General features: G+C 40.7%; 3 protein-coding genes across 3 annotated transcripts; 1 reads left to right on the plus strand and 2 right to left on the minus strand.

The window, feature by feature from the left end:
- Positions 1-4,156: 4,156 nt before the first annotated feature.
- On the minus strand, positions 4,157-5,038 carry LOC114681728 (olfactory receptor 6C74-like). The gene has a single exon (XM_028855402.1). It carries the CDS (start codon positions 5,036-5,038, stop codon positions 4,157-4,159), a length of 882 nt encoding a protein of 293 aa, XP_028711235.1.
- An 8,618-nt stretch (positions 5,039-13,656) lies between these two features.
- Positions 13,657-14,043, minus strand: LOC114681792 (60S ribosomal protein L23-like). Its single transcript, XM_028855502.2, has one exon. The coding sequence runs from the start codon at positions 14,041-14,043 to the stop codon at positions 13,657-13,659; it is 387 nt and encodes a 128-aa protein (XP_028711335.1).
- A 1,698-nt stretch (positions 14,044-15,741) lies between these two features.
- On the plus strand, positions 15,742-16,680 carry LOC114681797 (olfactory receptor 9-like). The gene has a single exon (XM_028855507.1). The coding sequence runs from the start codon at positions 15,742-15,744 to the stop codon at positions 16,678-16,680; it is 939 nt and encodes a 312-aa protein (XP_028711340.1).
- Positions 16,681-20,027: the final 3,347 nt, after the last annotated feature.

Consider the following 20,027-nt stretch of genomic DNA (forward strand, 5'->3'; position numbering starts at 1 on the left):
CCGATGGCTTCTGTTGTGCAATGGAACAGCAGCTGAAAGCTCATGCCTCTCGAAAGTAGACTGGCATTTAATAGAGGGATGTGGAGAAGAAGGGGATGCTGAGATGAAGCCATATATACACAGCCAAGAAGAATGAACAGCTGAATTCAAAAACTGTCAACAATTTCCAGAATTTAAAATCCTGAATCATGACAGGACACTAGTGGAATTCAGGTGTTTCTGGTACATGGACTGCTCTCACCCAATGTGAGGTTGAACTGTTGACCTTGTGTACATCCTACATCACAAATGAGTCTGTCAGATATGCTAAGCTTATAGGCTGAAGATGATGCCCCAACACTGCGGAGAAACCTCAGGTGACTGCCCAGGCAGCTGGCTGTTTCTGTCAACTCACAAATTTTTTGGAAGTTGCTTGCATGCACTTCCTGTTTTTATTTTTGTTAGCTAATATTATTCCCTTCTTGGGTCTCTGAGGGAGTTGAAGATTAGTTAGTTATGGTTGAAGATTAGTTAGTTATAGTTGAAAATTAATTAGGATAGAAAGTGCATTAGATACATCTTGGATTTACCAAAATAGGATAGATAATGGAATTATTTTCTCTGATTTGTCAAATACCTGTTTAGGTATTTATTACTTGTATATATTGTATATAGTTATTGTACTTTTGTATATAGTTTTTCTTTTGTTAGTTATAACCTTTTGCTTTCTTTTTCTTTTTATTAAAATAGAAAAGGAGAAATGTGGTGGTATTCTAATTGTACTGAAATGTGATTTTGATTGTATGTTAATAAATAAAGTTGCCCGGGGGTCAGAGCTATTAGAACCATAGACAGAGTGTGGCGGTGGTGGCACATGCCTTTAATCCCATAGATCTCTGTGTGTTCAGGGATACAGCCAGCATTGGAGACATATGCCTTTAAGACCTAGGGGGCTGTACATTCAGACAGTGATGAGGCAGTCATGTGTTTGGGTTTACAACCAATGAGAAGGCAGAATGACTGGAAAAGCGACTTACAGACAGGAAATAGCTCTCTTTCGGGAAGCTGGGACCACAGGAGGCAGGGTGAGATTTTAGCTCTGAGTTCTGACCTCTTGACTTTCTCTTTTACATTGTTTCTGGGTTTCTTATTTAATAAGACGGTTGGATACATCTACATCTGTCTGTCTCTCAGGCACTGGGATTAATGGTGGCAGCCATACCTGCCCAGCTTTTTTATGGTTCTAGGGATCTGAATTCCCATCCTCACACCTCCACACCTCCACGTCGTGTTTTAAGTACCGACCCATCATCTCCCCTCAACCCCTTCTCCTTAAAAAGTAAGTTTCTGTGTTTGGTGTGTGAGTAATGACAGACCAGAGGGCAGCTGGAGCTGTGTCCATGCGTCTGTCCTCCAGTTTGAGTCTCTGGTCCTGTCCTGCATAACTCTCTGTAGTGACATTGAAGTCAGGGATAGGGACACTGGTACCCTCCTCACAGCTTGATCATATCTCATGTGTGCTCGTGTGTGCATGTGTGTGCGTATGTTCTTGGACGTAGCTTCATGCCATGTGTACATCTGGGGCATCACCATCACTGATGGTTCTTCCTGCACCAATATGGTTAGCAAATAGGCTTCCTGGCAGAGAATCTTCTGTGGGGAGGTAACCCCAGACTCCCCTAGTAACGAGCCTTCCTGGTCCATCCTCAGCTCTGCACCCTTTGTCTCGGCTTTTTAGTCAGACTTACTTTCAAATACCCTGCCCCTGTGGCCCACAAATAACACATTTAATCCCAGCATTTGGAAAGCAGAGGCAGGAGGATCTCTGCGAGTTCAGGGCCAGCCTGGTCTACAGAGTGAGTTCCAGGGCAGCCAGGGCAACACAGAGAAACCCTGTCTTGAAAAGCCAAAAAAAAAAAAAAAAGAAAAAAAAGAAAGAAAGAAAGAAAGAAAGAAAGAAAGAAAGAAAGAAAGAAAGAAAGAAAAGGAAACAGAAGAACCGTCAGGAAGCCAGGGCCATCCACGAAGTAGACAAAGTGGTACCCAAAAGTCGTGGTGAGCCACGGAAGGGTGAAGGACCGGCAAGGTGTAGCTCTAACACTTCTGCAGCTTGTGGGGGATGCTGGCCCCGATCCACACCCTGCCCTATACCAAACTCTGTAGCCAGCCAAGGTCAGGGGTGGAAGGGAGGTTCCAGAGGGCCAAGAGGAGAGGTGTCAGGGCCAGGGGTGGGGGTGGAGGGATTTTGGAAGCAATGTGGACCCCTGAGCTCTCCTGAAGGTTTCAGGCAAATTCACCTCTGCAGTCTTCCACCTGCTCCCACCTCACTCGGTCTATTTTTAAGATTTATTTTGTTATTTTTAATTGTGCGTATGTGCATGACAGAGACTGTGTGCACAGGACTGTTCCTGTGGAGGCCAGAGGAGGACATTGGATCCCCCGAAGCTGGAGTTACGGGCAGTGGTGAGACCTGGTACCTGGATGCTGGGAAACAAACTCATGGCCTCAGCAAAAGCAGTAAGGACCCTTAACCACTGAACAATCTCTCCAGCCCAGCCTCACTCAACTGAAGCTTATACCACACTAATTAACCTGTCCTAAATGCACTGTGACACTTCTTACCAAGATGCCTTTGTACACATGGTTCGTCCATCCTGACTGCCCTTCTCTCTTACAGTGGAAACTCCTACTCATCCTACAAAACCCGGTCTCTGGGTCTTCTTTACGCAGCCTTCCCTGTCCCCATACCTCCTTTATCTCACTAGTTATTAGTCTGTAAGACCTGTATTCACCTTCCATTTAGTGGACCTCACACTTTAGTATGTTCCTCACAGTTTGCATAGTTAATAGTGAGCATGCTGGCCTCCTAACTAGTCTAATTAGAGTCCAATTACAGCTCCTGTCTTCCCGCTATGTATCAAAAAGACGGACCTCCAAAAGTTTAGGTCACCCAGTCCTGATGGTTTACCCCTATAATCACAGCACCAGGCAAGAGAAGAACCTCAAATCAGAGGCCATCTTTGCCCCCACAGGAAGGCCCTGCCTCCTAGAATAAGTGGAAACTCCCATGTAGCTTGTTCTCAGCCCCGTGGTTGACCAGGGACAGGTTCAGAACTCAAACCCCATGCATGCAGCCTGAACCAGAGCCTCAAGATTCTGTTACCGTCGATCGGCTCTGTCCCTTTCCAAAGGCGTCAGAGTCCCGTGTCAGCTTCATCTTGGGGTCCTCTTCCAGAGGTCCTGGGTTCAATTCTGAGGAGAGGAGGCGAGGGGGAGGGAGAGGAGGGGAGGGGAGGGGAGGAGAGGAGGGAAGGGAGGGAAGGAGGAAGGGGAGGGGAGGGGAGAGGAGAGGAGCTCTTAAATAATATATATATATATTTTTAATTTAAGAGCTCCTCTCCTCTCAAATAATATTTTCTTCCCAACCCACCCCCCATTCCCACCTCCTCCAGGGCAAAGTCTCCCCCGAGGACTGAGATCAACCTGGTAGACTCAGTCCAGGCAGGTCCAGTCCCCTCCTCCCAGATTGAGCCAAGGGTCCCTGCATAAGCCCCAGGTTCCAAACTGGCAACTCATGCAATGAACACAGGACTTGGTCCCACTGCCTGGATGCCTCCCAAACAGATCAAGCCAAACAACTGTCTCACCCATTCAGAGGACCTGACACAGTTGGGGCACCTCAGCCATTGGTTCATAGTTCATGTGTTTCCATTCTTTGGGGAAGAGGAGGGGGCAGGAGGACAGAGAACAAGGGAATCCGTGGTTGATATGTAGAACTGAATTGTATTGTAAAATAAAATAAAAGAAAAAATATTTTCTTTAAGCACATATTTGCTAGAAAATCATAGACATATGCTGTTTCCATAGGGAATTCATAGTGGAATATTTTGGAAGCCAAACAATTCATAGCATTAAATTAAAAGAATGAAGTGAATCCAGCAACACATATGGGAAAGAATGAAGAGAAATAATCTCACTAAAAATATAAAAATCTATAAGAAGAGTTAGAGTCAAGTAAGGACACCTTCTGTAACTTCCACAATAGAAAAGCAAAACAGAGATATGTCAAAACAGAAGCTGATATGGCCTATAACTTTCAGTCATCTTAGTAGCACACCTTGTCAGGACAAAGTCACTGTTTTGAATTAGCTGAGGTGCATTTTTTTAATGACATCCCTCAGGGCTTCTTTGACTTGCTTATTCTTAAGGTATATATGAAAGGATTTAGTACTGGTGCAACCGAAATGGTGAGTATGGCAACCCCCTTGTTTAAAGCTATCCTTTCTTCTTCAGAAGGTTTGATATACATAAAAATGGAGCTGCCATAAGAGATGGAGACAACAATCATGTGGAAGGAACAGGTAGAGAAGGCCTTCTTCTGCTGGGCAGAAGGGAACCTCAGAATTGTACTTATGATCTTCCCATAAGAGAACATTACTAGTGCCAAGGTCATCAGGAGAATAATGATGGCAAAAATGAAGTTGACCAGTTGCATAGACTTTGTATCACTGCAGGAAAGCTTCAAGATGGGAGAGTAGTCACAGATAAAGTGTTCAATAATAGCATCGCAGAATTCCAAACCCAGACTTACAATGACTCCGGGGCAGATCGCCAACAAAGCAATTAAACAGCAAGTGCCAAATAGCCAAGTACAGACTCTGGTGTTCATGATGGTTGTATAATGAAGGGGTTTACAAATGGCCACGTAGCGGTCATAGGACATGACACCCAGCAAGAAAAACTGTGCTATCCCGAAGATAAGGCCAGCAAATAATTGTGTGAAGCAGGCCTCAATGGAAATAGTTTTATCCTTGGTCACTATGCTGACCAGGAATCTTGGGATGCAGGTAGATGTCAGCGAGAAGGAAAACTTCTGTAGGAAGAAATATATGGGTGATTTGAGGTGGGAATCCAGCAGAGTCAGAAGGATAATGATAAGGTTTCCAGTGACACTCAGCAGATAAGTTATAAATAAGAAAAAGAAGGTTACAATTTGCCACGTTGGGTCTTCTCTAAATCCAAGAAGAATGAATGTTGTCACCAATGTGTGGTTCCTCATGTCTAAATGTCTTCTAAATCCTCTCATCCTGGAGAAAAATAATACATGTGAGTTGATGTGTTCTCTTCTGTAAATATATGAAGGTGATACTAAGATTCCAGCAAGTTAACGGAAATGCAGGTTTTACCCCTTTCAATATTTTCACATTTATTCATTGGTTAGAACTACAAACATAACAACATGTGTCTAATCCCATTTCCTAGATACTCATTTATCATTCTTTTTGGCTATTTTTTCATACTTGCAAAAAATTCTATATTATTTTTTGTGATCAGTATTTACACATTTCCCATTTTCATCACTTTTTGAAAATTGATTCCCAATAGTTTAGTCTAGTTTGAATAATATATGTTTTATTTAAATAATCTTCTTTGTTTCCACAAAGCATTTCTATATATTATTATTACTGTTAGTATTATTAATATTTTAATATATTTGATCATCTTTCCCCTCCCCCAGGTCCTTCCCATTTCTCTACCCACCCAACTTGATGCTCTCTGTCTCTCTGTCTCTCAAAAACAAAAACAAAAACAAAAAACTGCACAAAAACATGAAAATCAAAACAAACAATATAAAAACATAGCAAATCAAATAAAATGAAACAAAATTTCTCAAGAAAGTCATGAAGTTTGTTTTCTGTTGGCCAACTACTCTTGGGCATTCTGCTCTAGAGGGTGGTTGCTATATCCACTGAGACTCCATTATAGAAAACTGGTTTTCAGGGTTGGGGATTTAGCTCAGTGGTAGAGCACTTGCCTGGCAAGCACAAGGCCCTGGGTTGGTCCTCAGCTCTGGGGGTGGGGGTGGAGGGGAGAAACCTGGTTATCCCTTTGTCAGTGGGTATCAGTTGCAAATGGTTTCTTGGTTATACCCATGTTCACTTTTCATCTCAGAACTGGGCTTCCACCTTGCCTGAACCAACCAATGCAGGTCTTGTGCTTGCTCCCACAGTCTCTTTGAGTTCATATGTGCATCAGTCCTTATGTCTGGAAGGCACTGTTTTCTTGGAAACATCCACACCCTCTGGCTATCACACTCTTGTAATCTCCTTTTATGCATGAGCCTTGCAGGGGGAGGAGTTTGATATTTTTGAGACAGGGTTTCACTACATATCCCAAGCTAGCCAGGAGCTTACTATGCCATCCAAGGTGGCCTTAAAAAAATCACAATATCTTTAGTTGAAACTACATAAAAACAAGATTAATATTATTTTATCCCTTAGAAATAGACCAAGTAAAATAATAATTATCATAAAAAACTTAAAAGTCTAGTTATAAAAGTATTTAAGAGATATAGAAAGTGAGATAAATGTTTAGTTACTTTGAAGACTTGTCAGTGGAGTTGAACATCAGTATCATCCAGAATTTCTGAATTCCACATGGATGTGCTCTTTGATAAATTTGGCATATGTTTGATATGAGAAAGTTCATTACCTCAAGTTTTGGTTCAGGAGTTAAAGTTACCTGGTATAGTCCAAGGTGATCTTAAACTTACAGAGGTGCTTCTGCCTCCTGAGTGCTGGGAATTAAGGCATGTAACATTACATCTAGAATAAATATATATTTTAAGGGGCTAAATTAATGACAATGAGATTTGAAATAAATTGTTTAAAGTGAGTGTTTGTTAGTGGTATTTGTTAATTTTAGAGATCTTTGGTACTATTAAATAGAACTAGCTCACATGGAAAAACAACTTTATGAGTTTTACACTTAAACTTACTTCAATTAGAAATTAAATATTTGACATTAAATTTAAAACATTTCTTCTCAATTATTTTCCAGTTCAACTTGAGGAGTCTTGTTTGTGCAAGAAATAATTAACACATTCAGTACTGCCTCCAACATTAAGTATTATATTTTCTAATTTTTAAACGTAAAGCAATGTACACCCATAAAGTTTGAATAAAAGGCACTGTGAGTTCTATGTGTAAAACTTTTCTAATAAACAAGAATAACCAGCTTTCAGATACATACAGAGGAAGCTTAGCCATGAGTTATAAGGATGCTGTCTGAATTTCTCTAATGCCGTGTTTAGATGATATAATCTGTATTCAAGACATAACTGTTCACAATACAGCCTCTTTGTATGAAGCATGACAAACACTGAAAATACTTACTTTCTTTGAGTTCAACAGAGGTTTTGTTTGCAGATACATCATGGATTTTATTTTAGTTTAAAAATTCAATATGAATAATTCTTCCAAAATGAGTATTTTTTCCTAACCCATGTTTTCTTCTTGTTCAGATTAAAATCTAGACCATTTAAAAAAATTATATTTCTCACTCTTTAATCAGATTTCAGGATGTTCCATCCTTCAATCCACTGTTCTGTTTTCCCTACAAATGAAAGAACCAGGGTCTTCCCAAACAGGAGCGTGCTCCTGCTTTCTTGTTACTGAAGAATTGTAGTCACTGCCTTACTCCATCTTCAATAAACATGACTTTGTCTCCATACAACTGGAGGTATCGTGTTATTTAATAATAAATGATGTTTTCACTCAGACCTGGTACAAAACCTTGGTGATTTTTGTGGAAAGTTTGCTAACTGACTATTTTTATCATTAACTTTGAAAATAAAATAACCAAGTTAATAAAGAGTCCTAGTATCTATAGGGAATCTTGTAATGTTGATGTTGAAGGAGTCTAAGACCTACAGTAAAATTTCAACTTTCTTCAAAATGCTTTGGATTCCTAAGACTTCTGAACATGGATGGGATGGGCTCCTGAATTATCTACTTAAAAATATGTGAGAAGGGAATAATTATCATATCTACATATGACAATATTATCATAACTTGACAAGAAATATGTCTTTTGTGAAAGTCCAGCCTATTTTATTCTTACAGTCTCCAAATAAACTCAAGACACTGATGTCTATATACTAACAGTCTGGCTAGAAAACATGACCTAACTCAAATTTCAGAAAGTAACTTACAGAATGTAAACAAGTAAATAAAATCTTTCAAGAAAACGATCTGAAAATTTATAGACCTATAATCAAAATTACAGGGAAGATGTTATTTCTGAAGTTATATGTAAGAACAAATTGCTGAAAATCAAAACAAAATATTTTTGTTAAGAAATCTATTATATAAATGAGTTTAAATTAGTGTAAGATTGTTTGCTACAGATGATGCCAGAGCTTTTCACACATACTGACATCACCAACTGATTGAGAAACATATAGTATGGTAAGATATTTTCTTTGTGAAGAAGAAATGCATGTTGGGAAATTTCTAAAATTTAATTCTACACTGACAAGAAAAAAATTCACTTTTTAAAAGTATATGCTTTATTTTGGGGGTTTGAAGCAGTTTGGAAGAATGAAATAGTTTAAAGAGATAAGATAACAAATCTATGATGATAGATGTAGTATTAAATAATTTTAGGTAAATAATACCGAACTGAAGAAATTATATATGAAATATTGTTTGTCTTGAGCTGTGTGGAACTAAGGGAAATTCTGACATATGTGTGTGTGTGTGTGTGTGTGTGTGTGTGTGTGTGTGTGTGCCAGAAGAGGTGGAAGCAGATTGTAGAGCAGAAACAATGTTCAATTCAGCATCTACAGAAGATTTTAGAATGTGCTACAAACTGTCAACTCAGTGCTGAAGAGGCCTAGTGAATGGCAAGTGAATACCACATTCCCTGTCTGTTGAGTGAGGACAGGAAGTGCAAGTGTGCCAAATACTATGACTTAAATAAAAACACAGTGGGAAGGCTTTTGGTTTGTTTGCTGTGACCATTTTTTCTTTTTTTTTATTGAAAATTCATATAACATATATTTTTAAATTTTTTACTAATTTTTTATTGTGCAATATATTTTGATCATATTTCTTCCAATATCTCCCAGAACCTCCCAATCTCCAATTTTATGTTCTTTATCTTTCTATCTTAACAAAACAAATAAATCTAGAAATACAATACAAACATACCCCATAACTACAAAAATACCGTTGAGTTTTCCACCTACCAACCATTCCTGTACATGGGACCCGCCCTGAGGTGTGCTTAATACACCCAGTGAGACTCCATTGGAGAAACTAATTTTTCCTTTGCAAGTGGATGTGAATTGCAGATAGCTTCTTGGTTGGGGGGAGGAACATATGTCTACTCTTCCCTCTTATTGCTAAGACCCCATCTGGCTGGAGTCCGTGCAGGTTCTGTCTGTGCTGCCACAGTCTCTGGTGGTCCTGATGTGTCTAGAAGACGCCATTTACTTGGAGTCGTCCATAACTTCTGGTTCTTGCCATCTTTCCATCTTCTCTCTCTCTCCTAGATATTTGAACCTTGAAGGGGAGAGAATTGATGAATGAACATGATGATGAGCATTCCACTTTTTAAAGTAGTTTAAATATTGGATTTTATTATAGCATTTCAGTCCACTTCTTTTCCAATATATTTTATTAAGTCTTTGAATTTTATACATGATTATAATGTACTTTGATCGTATTCACTCTCATGCCTCCTCCTAACTTCTCCTATATCCATCCCATCATCATCCCTAACTTTGTTTCTCCTTTCTAAACATAATTCAAGGAGTACAGTTTGTGATGCCTGTATATTCACGAGTATGGAGCCGTCCACTGAAGTGTGGTCAGCTACTAAGGGCCACAACTTCAAGAAAAAGAGACTGCCCTTTTATTATAAGCTATCAACTGTCAATAATCAATAGTTCTTCAGCTAAAGGCAGTCTTCTGAGCCCTTTCACTGTCTATCTGTAATGTTGATTTTCTTAAGTTTGCACAGGTCTTATGCAGATACCCACAGCTGCTGTGAGTTCATGGATGCAGAAGCACTGTCATGTCCTAAATGCATGATTTTCTTTAGTCCTTCCTGATCTCTGGCAGTCTTTCTGCCCCTCTTCTATCAGGGACCCTGAGCTTTGGGAGGATGGGGAGTTATACTGATGTCCTCTTTGTAGTGAGCATTCCAATAAAACTTGTTTGCTGAACTCTGATTGGTTTTGAGTTTCTGCATTAACGATCACGCATTACATGAAGAAATTTCTCTGATAAGATCTGAGAGTAACACTGGTTTATGAGGATAGAAATACAAATGAAGAGAGAAGTTTTGTACTTTGATATTTAGCAAAATGATACTATGAAAATGACTCCTGGGACCTGTAGAATCGCTCTTCTAATTACTTTTCTGTTTCTTGATAAAATACCATGACCAAAACCTGAAAAATAAGGTTCAATGTCAGCTCATGATTCCAGAGGGGGAGCGTTCACTGTGGTAGGGAAGGAATGGAATAATGGATGTAGCATGAAGCTGCCTGATCACATTTAAAACACAAACAGGAAGCAAAAGAAAGTAGGAAGTGGTATGGGGTCATAAACCTTCAAAGCTTGCATTCAGTGAGGTATTTTTCCAATGAGTTTGCTCCTTTTATAGGTACCATAAACTCCCCCAAACAGCACCACTAACTTGAAACAAGTATTTAAATACAGGAGCCTATAGGGGACATTTCTCATTCAAATGACACAAAACCAGAGTTCTTGATCAGACTTCACACACACACACACACACACACACACACACACACACACACACAACCCCCTATCCCCAAACATGAAACTGATAAAACAGGTTTCCATATGGCTTGTTCAGAAGTTCTGTTCTTATTGGGTTTTTTGTTTTTCTTTGTTTTATCTTGTTATATTTTATCCCTTAGATGCCTGTTTTTTTTCTAACAGGAGGCAGAAAGTGGTGGATCTAGATGGAAAGGGAGGTGGGGAGGAACTGGGAGGAGTTTGGGGTAACCATAATTATAATATATTGCAAGAAAAAACTCCTGCTGTGGACAGAAGACACTTATTCCTGTAGTCATTTGACAATCTTTGTCTTTTATGTTCAGGGTTTTTGTTTTTCTTGATGTTTAGGTTTTTTGTTTTTTGTTTTTTGTTTTATTTTTTGAGTTCTTTGTAAATTCCAGACAACAGTCCACCGTTGGACGTGTAACTGACAGATATTTTCCCATTCTCTATGCTGTCTCTGCATTTGACTAACAGTTTTCATGGCACTCCACCCTTGAGTGCTGGTTTTGTTTTCTGTGTGAGTGGTGTCCTACTCAGAATGTTCCTACCCAAGCAAGTATGCTGAAGTGTACGTCCTACTCTTTCTTCTAGAATGTTCAGAGTTTCTGGTCTAATATTGAACTTTTTGATCTATTTGAAAATGATTTGTGTGTAGAGGGGAAGAGGACGTTTTATTCTTTTACATGTTGATATCCAGTTTGCCGAGCATTGTGTGTTATAGATACCATTTACATACTACACCTGCCAATACAAGTGTATGGATCTCTCCCTGTGTCATCTTTGGTTTCTCTCTTCAGTGTTCTAAAGCTTATAATGTCTAGGCTTTTATTGCAAATTCTTTATTGACTAGATTTATTCCAAGGTACTTAATTTTAAGAAGTATTTTTTGTGAATGTGATTGCTCTCCAGATTTCTTCATTCTTTTTGTTTCTTGTATAAAGAGAGTTATTTATTTTGTAAGGGAAAATACGACCAAAACATATGACATGAAACATTTAAGAATAATAAAAATCGACAAAACTAATCTTATGAAAAAAAAAGAACACATCTAAAAGCCCATTGGCCAAGATCAAATCAGCTTCAATCCAGAGATACAAGTATGATTCAACATACATAAACCAATAAATTTAACCCACTACATAAATAGACTCAAGGATGTAAACTACATGGTCATCTCCTTAGATGCATAAAAAGCCTTTGACAAAATCCAAATTCCTTCAGGATGAAAGTTCTAGAAAATTTGAGATACAAGAGACAAAATCTCCTAACGCTGATAAACATGGTTAGCAAAGTATCAAGACATAAAAGTGACACACAAAACAGTAGCCTTCCTATATGCCAGTAACAAACATAGAAAGAAATCAGGGGAAAAAATCCCATTCATAAAAGTCTCAAAAAATATCTCGGAATAAATCTCACAAAGGAAATGAAAAACTCATTTAATGAGAACTGTAAGACACTGAAGAAAAAAGCTAAAGAAATATCAGAACATGGAAACAATTCTTATGCCCCAGGGTTGGAAGGATTAATATTGTAAAAATGGCTATTTTACCAAAAAACATCCTACAGAGATTCAGCGTAATTCCCATCAAATTTGCAATACAATTCTTAGCATAAATTGAAAAAAAAAATCTCAAAATTCATATGGAAGCAAATGATACTCAAAATAGGAAAAAAATCTTAAAAAACAAAACAAACAAACAAGCAAACCATAGTAATTGGAAGGATAGTTTGAAACAATTAAGCAATTTTGTTTCCTCAGTCTTTCCCTTTGGTTCATATGAGTCCTGACATTATACACAGGTTTCTATATCTTCCAGTGTCTAATGGCTCTCAAAGGAATTTGATTAAAATGTTACCCAAATTAATTAATTGTAGATGCACTAGTTTTTCTGTCTCTGGGGAAGTGCCTATTATGTTTCCCTCCAGGAAAAACTCTTCTAACATTCTCCCCGTGTCCTCCGTCACTTCTGTCTCCCCGACTCCTGGCTCTTCTTCCATGGAATTCCCTGAGCTCTTGAGGCGAGACATTTGATGGAGACATCACATTTAGAGCTGTGTGTTCTAAGTTCTCTTTCTCTGTGTGTAATGTCATGTATGTAGAAGTTTCTCTCCTGCCTGCCTGTTCCCAAATACACAGCAGCTGCTTCCTAAATAACTTAATAATTACTTATAAATGCTCATCTGGTAGTGTAGACTTATTACTAACTAGCTCTTACTCTTAACTTAACCCGAAATTCTTATCTATGTGTACTCACATGGCTTGGTACCTTTTCTCACTGTGGCATTCTCATATTGCTTCCTCTGTTTCTGGCTGGTGACTCCTTGACTCTGCTCTCCTTCTTCCCAGCATTCTCAGTTTCAGACCTTGAAGCATACTGGTGATACATTGGAGCACCGTGATGGCACAGGGAGCATTGTGTAGTCACATTATGACCAGACCAGGAAGTGTAGTGATGACACATTGGAGCACTCTGATGTCACAAGGCAGCATTGGGAAGACACAAGTGAGCATTATGATATCACAATCCCCCTGTACTGTCAAAATGTGCTTTGTACAGGCACAACTGAACAGTATCACGTAAAAGAAGTCTTTTTTAAAGGTTTTATTTTATTTTTAATTAGGTGTCTGTGTGCAGGTGTTGGGAGTAGCCACAGTGCTCTTAACTGCTGAGCCGTCTCTCCAGCGTGAGTGAGTTGTCTGTAGAAGCCAGAAGAAGGTGTTGGATCCCCTAGAGTTAGAATTACAGGTGGTTGTGAATCATCTGACATGGGGGCCAGGACTCTAATGGGTCCTTTGGAAGAGAAGTTTATGCTATTAATTTCTGATGCATCTTTCTGGTTCCCACACTTTAAAAATTGATTGAAAATTCATTAACCGTGTGTGTGTGTGTGTGTGTGTGTGTGTGTGTGTGTGTGTGTGTGTGTGTAAGATGTGTGTATGCACATGGGCTCATGCCACAGTGGGCTTATCAAGACTCACTTATAATTTTTTTTTGGAGCAAAGACTTTTTAATGAATATTTTACAAATACAACAGAGAATCATGCAATGCTGTCTGCATTGGATGCAATCCTGGGCTACAATTCTGCACATTCGTTTGTGACTGGATCTGTGATAACAGAACCTTTTAGCTCGCCTTTATTGTTTACTATGACTCCTGCATTGTCTTCAAAATAAAGAAACACCCCATCTTTTCTTCGATATGACTTTTGTTGTCGAATTACCACCGCTGGATGGACCTTTTTTCTTAGTTCTGGTTTGCCTTTCTTAACCGTGGCCATCACCATGTCGCCCACACCAGCAGCAGGAAGTCTGTTCAGTCGTCCCTTGGTTCCCTTCACAGAGATGATACACAAACTTTTGGCTCCTGTATTGTCAGCACAGTTGATCACAGCTCCTACCAGAAGACCCCGGGAAATCTGGAATTTCACTCCGGAGGACCCACCACGTCCTCGCTTCGACATCTTGAATGCCCGGAAAGAGTCAGAAAGGTCACTTGTAATTTTTTTTTTAAGAAATTTTTTTATTTTATATGTTTGAGTGTTTTGTCTGCATTTGTGCCTGTGTATAATGTGTATGCACTGCCTCAGGAGGGTGTGTTGGATCCCCTGGAACAGACTGGCCGTGAGTTGGCCATGTGGGTACTGGAATTGAACTCCAGACCTCCTTAGGAGCAGCAAGCACTCTTAACTGCAGAGCCCTCTCACTAGCCTCCTCTTTGGACTCTTTCTCACACTTTCACACCCAGGAGGAAAACGAGCCAAATAGACAACAGACTACCTTGAATAGGAAGGTATTTCTTGATTACCTAACTGGGTTCCAAGCTATGGCCATGTTTTTCTTATTTAAGTGACATCATTGAAAGGACCTGCCCTGTTTCTCTAGTCTTGATTCACTGGGCATCGTCTCAGGTCCCTCTGTCATCTGCTCCTGTGAGTGCCGTCTTTTCTGGCTGAGATCCAAAGAGTATTCTCCATTTCTGACACTCAGAGATTACTGCTTCTCTCTGCAGCTGGATGGTAAGTCAAAGCCCTATGTTGGGCTGGGAGTTCTTCCAGAATCAGCCTAGTTGTTATTTCAATAGTTATTTTCTTTAGAGATTAACACTATTTTACAAAAGGGCCTACAAAGGCTTGCCAGGGCTGAAAGTGTTGTGGGTACAGTCCAATGGGAGAAGCCAACCAGAATCCACAAGGCCCGGTGTTCCATCTCCAGCACTGGGAGAAAAGGTGTTTTCCAGTAATGGGAAGAATGCTAACAGCTAATTCTGAGAGCAGGAAAGGCTTTGCAGCCCTTGGGCAAAGGCTGACAATCCCACCTAGAGAAACCAGCCAAGGAGTTCCACAGGGTTTCTGAGCCCAGCTCACTTGGTGCTTAGCAGAAGGACTCTGTACACACCATCCTCCTCCACATGTTCTTCCTCCTTGTGCTTGGGTGTGAGGAGGAGGACCCACCAGACCCAGGACCAACACCAGGGAGCTTAGGGTTAGGCACAATGAAGGGGAAGCCACTTCCTCCCTGCCTCTCCTTTCCCCCATCTTCCTCCACTTTCCTCCCTCTGTTGAGAATTAGCTCCTCAGGGGACTGATCTTCTGGGATGTGCTCCAGGGAGAGGCACTCTTAGTGCCGTGGGGATCCATCTGCAGGTAAAAGCTCCACAGCCCTTTGTGGTCCTCAGATCTGTGCTCCTGTCTCCTGCTCTTGCCTGTTCCACTCACTTTCTGCCTCTGGGTGGACTCACTTCTCTTCTGCCAGATTATTTGCTCTCTGTCTGCTCAACCAGTTTTCTGCCCACGTCCTCACCCCCCTTCTTGAAGGAAGCTGCTTTTGCCCCCAGCTTTTTGCTCCTAGCTCCTGCCTGGGTGAGTGGAACAGACTTGTCTGAGAAATCTTGCAACAGCAAGAAGATCTGCAAGTGTGCCTCAACTTCTCTGGAGTTTCTTCCTCTTCTAGAGGGTTTTTTTTTTTTTGTGGGAGTCCGCAGCAGCTGAAGTTCTAAGGCTTTTCCTCAGCATCCTCTTCAGCATCCTTCTCAGCATCCTCCTCCTCCTCCTTCTCAGCATCATCCTCACCATCCTCTGGGCTACTCTCATGGACGACTCTTCATCCTTCCTGCTGCAAAGGTTTCTTCTCCCTCTTTTTTCTAGTCTGGCTTTGGGAGCATGGGATTTGACAATGGTACAGAAGTAACCGAGTTCATTTTATTGGGGTTCTCAGGTTTTGGCTTTCTTCAGGGCCATCTGTTTTGGGGTGTGCTGTGTATCTATGTGGTTACCTTGCTGGGCAACTCTCTGATCATCCTCCTCACGCTGGCGGACTCTGCCCTCCACTCCCCCATGTACTTCTTCCTGCGTCACTTCTCTGTGGTGGAGATCCTCTACAGCACCACCATTGTGCCTAGGATGTTGGCTGACCTCCGGTCCTCCTGCCCCACCATTCCCCGGGCCAGCTGCTTCACTCAGATGTACTTCTTTGCCCTTTTTGGCGTTGCCGAATGCTGTTTGCTCACTGCCATGGCTTATGACCGATATGCTGCCATCTGCTGTCCCCTGCAATATACCACGCTGATGAACCAGGTAACATGTGCCAGCTTGGTGGGGGCCTCTTACTTTGCCGGCATCATCACTGGCACCATTCACTCTGTATGTATCTTCACTTTGCCTTTCCGTGGTGCCAACACCATCCATCACTTCCTGTGTGACATTCCACCTGTGCTGAGACTGGCCAGTGCAAGCACTTTCTGGGGTGAAGTGGGGAAACTCTTCATCACGGTAGCTTTTATCTTCACGCCCTTCTTGTTGATTGTGGCCTCTTACACCTGTATCATTGCCACTATACTTGGTGTTGCAACATCCGAGGGACGTCAAAAGATCTTTTCTACCTGCTCCTCCCACCTGTTTGTGGTCATACTCTTTTATGGGACTGCGACTGCTGCCTATATTAGGCCTCAGGAAGATTCTCTTGGGGACAAAGACCAGATTCTTTCCATTTTCTACACGGTTGTCACCCCCATGTGCAACCCTTTTGTATACACTCTGAGGAATAAGGAGGTCATAGGGGCCATGAGGCGGCTCATGAAGAGATACCTTGGGGGTCGTTGACCATACTCCACCATCCTCCCATGATCTTGGATCTAAGGGCCTGATCCCTGGACATTCTCAAGGAAAAAGAGAAGCTGAGACCTTGGAGTACAGTCTGTTGTGCATTGATGTGTTCCACCCACCATGAGCATCTAAGACACAGGTGTATATTTCAGAGCTCTGTTTCTGGGACCTGGTCTTAAGACTTTGACTGAGCTTCATGATAAGAGCAGAGCTGAGGACTGGGATGGAGGTCAAGGGGAAAGCTGCTGAGATAACCTTGTGTGATGATGTAATTCCGGTCATTGCTGACATTTAGTGCCTTCCTGGGGTTATGCTCTTGAGACATCCATCTTCCTGCTTTTCCCAGTGAGTCCTTATTGTAAGCCTTTCTCTCTGACATCATTCCCATATGCCGTCAAGGGACAGGGACAGGGACTGGCTGGTTTGCAAGTTCAGCTCCTGAGTCCTGCTTGGTTTTGCTGTAGGCTTGGTCTATTCATTTGCTTGTCTCCTGAATGATCCTGTCTCCTTAGACTCTCTCAACATGTTAGGGGTCTTTACTTTACTTCCCAACTGTTTTAAAAACTGCTTTTATTCCCTCCTTTGGTCACATCCTGCCTCCCCCACTCTGGTCTGAGTCTGGTATGGCCCTCAATTCTTCAAAGGACACTGGTTTCTTGCAACAAACTGTTTACTATTTTTACTTGGTGTCCACCCTCGGTTATTGGTTGGAGGGATTTGACACATCGCCCTCTTGTAGGAAAGCTAATTTTTGATTGTTGCAGCACCCTCCTCAGCTATTAGTTGCGGGTGGGAGAAGCAGAGGCAGGGAAACCGTGCCCAAGGTGTAAACCAAGGCCTAGAAACAGTGTTGTTTCTTTCCCAGTTTGCAACAAGGAACTCTGTCGGTTGTAAGAAATTTGCATACAGAAGAAAATATATCTATCAGCAGAATGTTGATAATGCTTTTGGGAAATTACTGCTGCCTGCTTTCACTCTGCGTTTGTATACATGCTATTTCATAAAAATTAAAAATAAGATTATATTGTCTAAACTGTGTTTTCACAGCTTCTACTCTATTGAAGGCATTTGTACATTGTGTCATGGCTCCTAGGGAGTTCCTTCAATGTCTCTATCATATCTTACAGTATGAATTCTATCATCTTAAGCAATGTCCTGTCATCACAGCTAGCGTTTGTCACGGACATTGAGATAAACGTACTCACACATATCTTTACCTACATTTTCTCTAGTACAACTCACTGAAACAGGATTGCTGAGTAAAAGTGTTTTTGAAATACTTTGCCAAATTACCTTCCACAAGAATTTTTAGTGTGTTTTATTGCCCAATTGAGCGCCTTCCCCTCAAGTTTCAGGGCAGGGATGTTGTCTAAGGGTCAGGAAGGAGTTGAGTTTAGATGACCCAAAGAAAAGAAGGATGAGGAAAGTATTTTGAAAATTTCTTGAGATGGAAAAGAATAAGACAAATGTGAGTCACTTTTCCTTAGATGACTAAGGATAAGGTGAGACATGTGGATTGGAAATACACCAAGATGCATCAAAATGTAACCCAAGGGACTACTTTCAGGCAGAGTCAGTGTCTGAACATAAGAACGCAAGCTTAAGGTGAGGGCTTCAGATGTAGGAACTGTGAGCCCCTGGACTTCCTGAGGCCTCGATCACCTCTCTTTGGTGACTGTTGGCTTCTGTTCCCTTGTTCATAGGTAAACTTCTGTCTGTTATCTGTTGATATGTCCCATTCAAGTATCTTTCAAGTATCTAAGAAATCCAAGCATGCACATTCTAGACTTTCCAGCATCTATTATTCTGAAATACTTGATACTAAGAAGGTATAACTGGATATGATAAACTTATCATTAGTACAAGAATTTTCAACATTACCAGTTTTTATTGTTGTTGTTTTGAGACAGGGTCTCACTATGTAGCCTTGGCTGGCCTGGAACTTGCTATGGAGGTCAGGCTGGCCATGAACTCACAGAGATTCACCTGCCTCTGCCTCTTAAGTGCTATGACTAAGGTGTGCTTTATATGTTTGGGCAGTTAGCTATTTTTCAGGAACAAAACCTAATGTAGAAATTATGTTCACAGATGCAATCAGTGTTTGAGAACTATTACATAAATCAGTATTTAAACACTTCTCTAGTGGCATATTTTCCTTATAAAATTGTAGTAAAAATGCAATGAAGTTGTCTATGTGGATCATTTTCCCAAATTCCCTCCAAACTCACTTTGTTTTACCCAGATGTACACTCTAAATGTTACCCATTGTTACATGTTATAAGGAAGACTAGAGGCCCTGCCACAAGCTGCTTCTCCCAGAAAGCATTCCAGAAACACCCCACACTCATCAACCTTACCAGTTACTTCCTGATGCCAGAAGCACAGGCAACCCCAGCCCCTGACCCCATGGGTAGGAGAGGTGTTATGTGAAGTAGTTTAGATGTGTTGATGCCTTGTAGTTGGACATTACAGTGTAGTTGTACACTTGCAGTGTCCACCTTTTTCCCAGATGGTCTTGCTATGTGGCCATGTAGCTTTATGTGCTGCAATTACAGGAATGGAGTACTGCATCAGGTGGTGTTTCTCTCTTACCTCCAGTTTTCTCTGTCTCTTTCATTCCACAGTTATTAATATCACCGTGTTGTGAAACACAATGATCAATTTTCAGTCTTCATTTTACTCAATATCTCGACATTATTGATATGTGCGATCTCTTGTCCATTCTGTAAACTTTCTTTAGTGTCCGTGACTTCCAAATACACAACTTCTTATTTCTGACCATTTCCCTTTAGATTCTGTAGAGCACTATCTACTTACTATGCCTGATGACTCTTGTTCTCCTCCCAAGCTTCTTCCATCCAGTAAGTGAGCAGTTGCTATTCAGTTATTCAGATAAAAGTCTAGTAGTCTATTTAAATTCATTTCTTTCCTCAACACCTATTGTGCCTCAAAAATTTAATGCTGGACAGGGCCTGGACAGATGCCTCAGTGGTTAAGAGCATTGTGGTTCTTGCAGAGGACCTACATTCAGGTCCTCATACCCACATTAGGCATCTCACAACCACCTATAACTCCAGTTCTAGGGGATATGACACTCTCTTCTGGCTTCCATAGACACATACACATACAAATACATATATACTGACACATATACATAAAATAAAAATAAAATGATTCTTAAAAGAATTTAATTTCTAACACTTTTCTGTAAACTGAAGTTCCTCGAAAAATGTTCCACTTCTGTGGAAGATTCTTCAAAGCTGATTGATTAAAACTTTGTTATTGTAGAATCTTGTAGAACTAGAACCACATTATCTTGGCCTATCTTTGGTACCCTTAATAAC

The sequence above is a fragment of the Peromyscus leucopus genome, chromosome 18 (assembly GCF_004664715.2).
Source record: "Peromyscus leucopus breed LL Stock chromosome 18, UCI_PerLeu_2.1, whole genome shotgun sequence".
NCBI lineage: Eukaryota > Metazoa > Chordata > Mammalia > Rodentia > Cricetidae > Peromyscus > Peromyscus leucopus.

What these genes read in the sequence shown, in the direction of transcription:
- LOC114681728 (XM_028855402.1), bottom strand. Translation starts at nt 5,038, where the DNA reads ATGAGGAACCACACATTGGTGACAACATTCATTCTTCTTGGATTTAGA.
- LOC114681792 (XM_028855502.2), bottom strand. Translation starts at nt 14,043, where the DNA reads ATGTCGAAGCGAGGACGTGGTGGGTCCTCCGGAGTGAAATTCCAGATT.
- LOC114681797 (XM_028855507.1), top strand. Translation starts at nt 15,742, where the DNA reads ATGGGATTTGACAATGGTACAGAAGTAACCGAGTTCATTTTATTGGGG.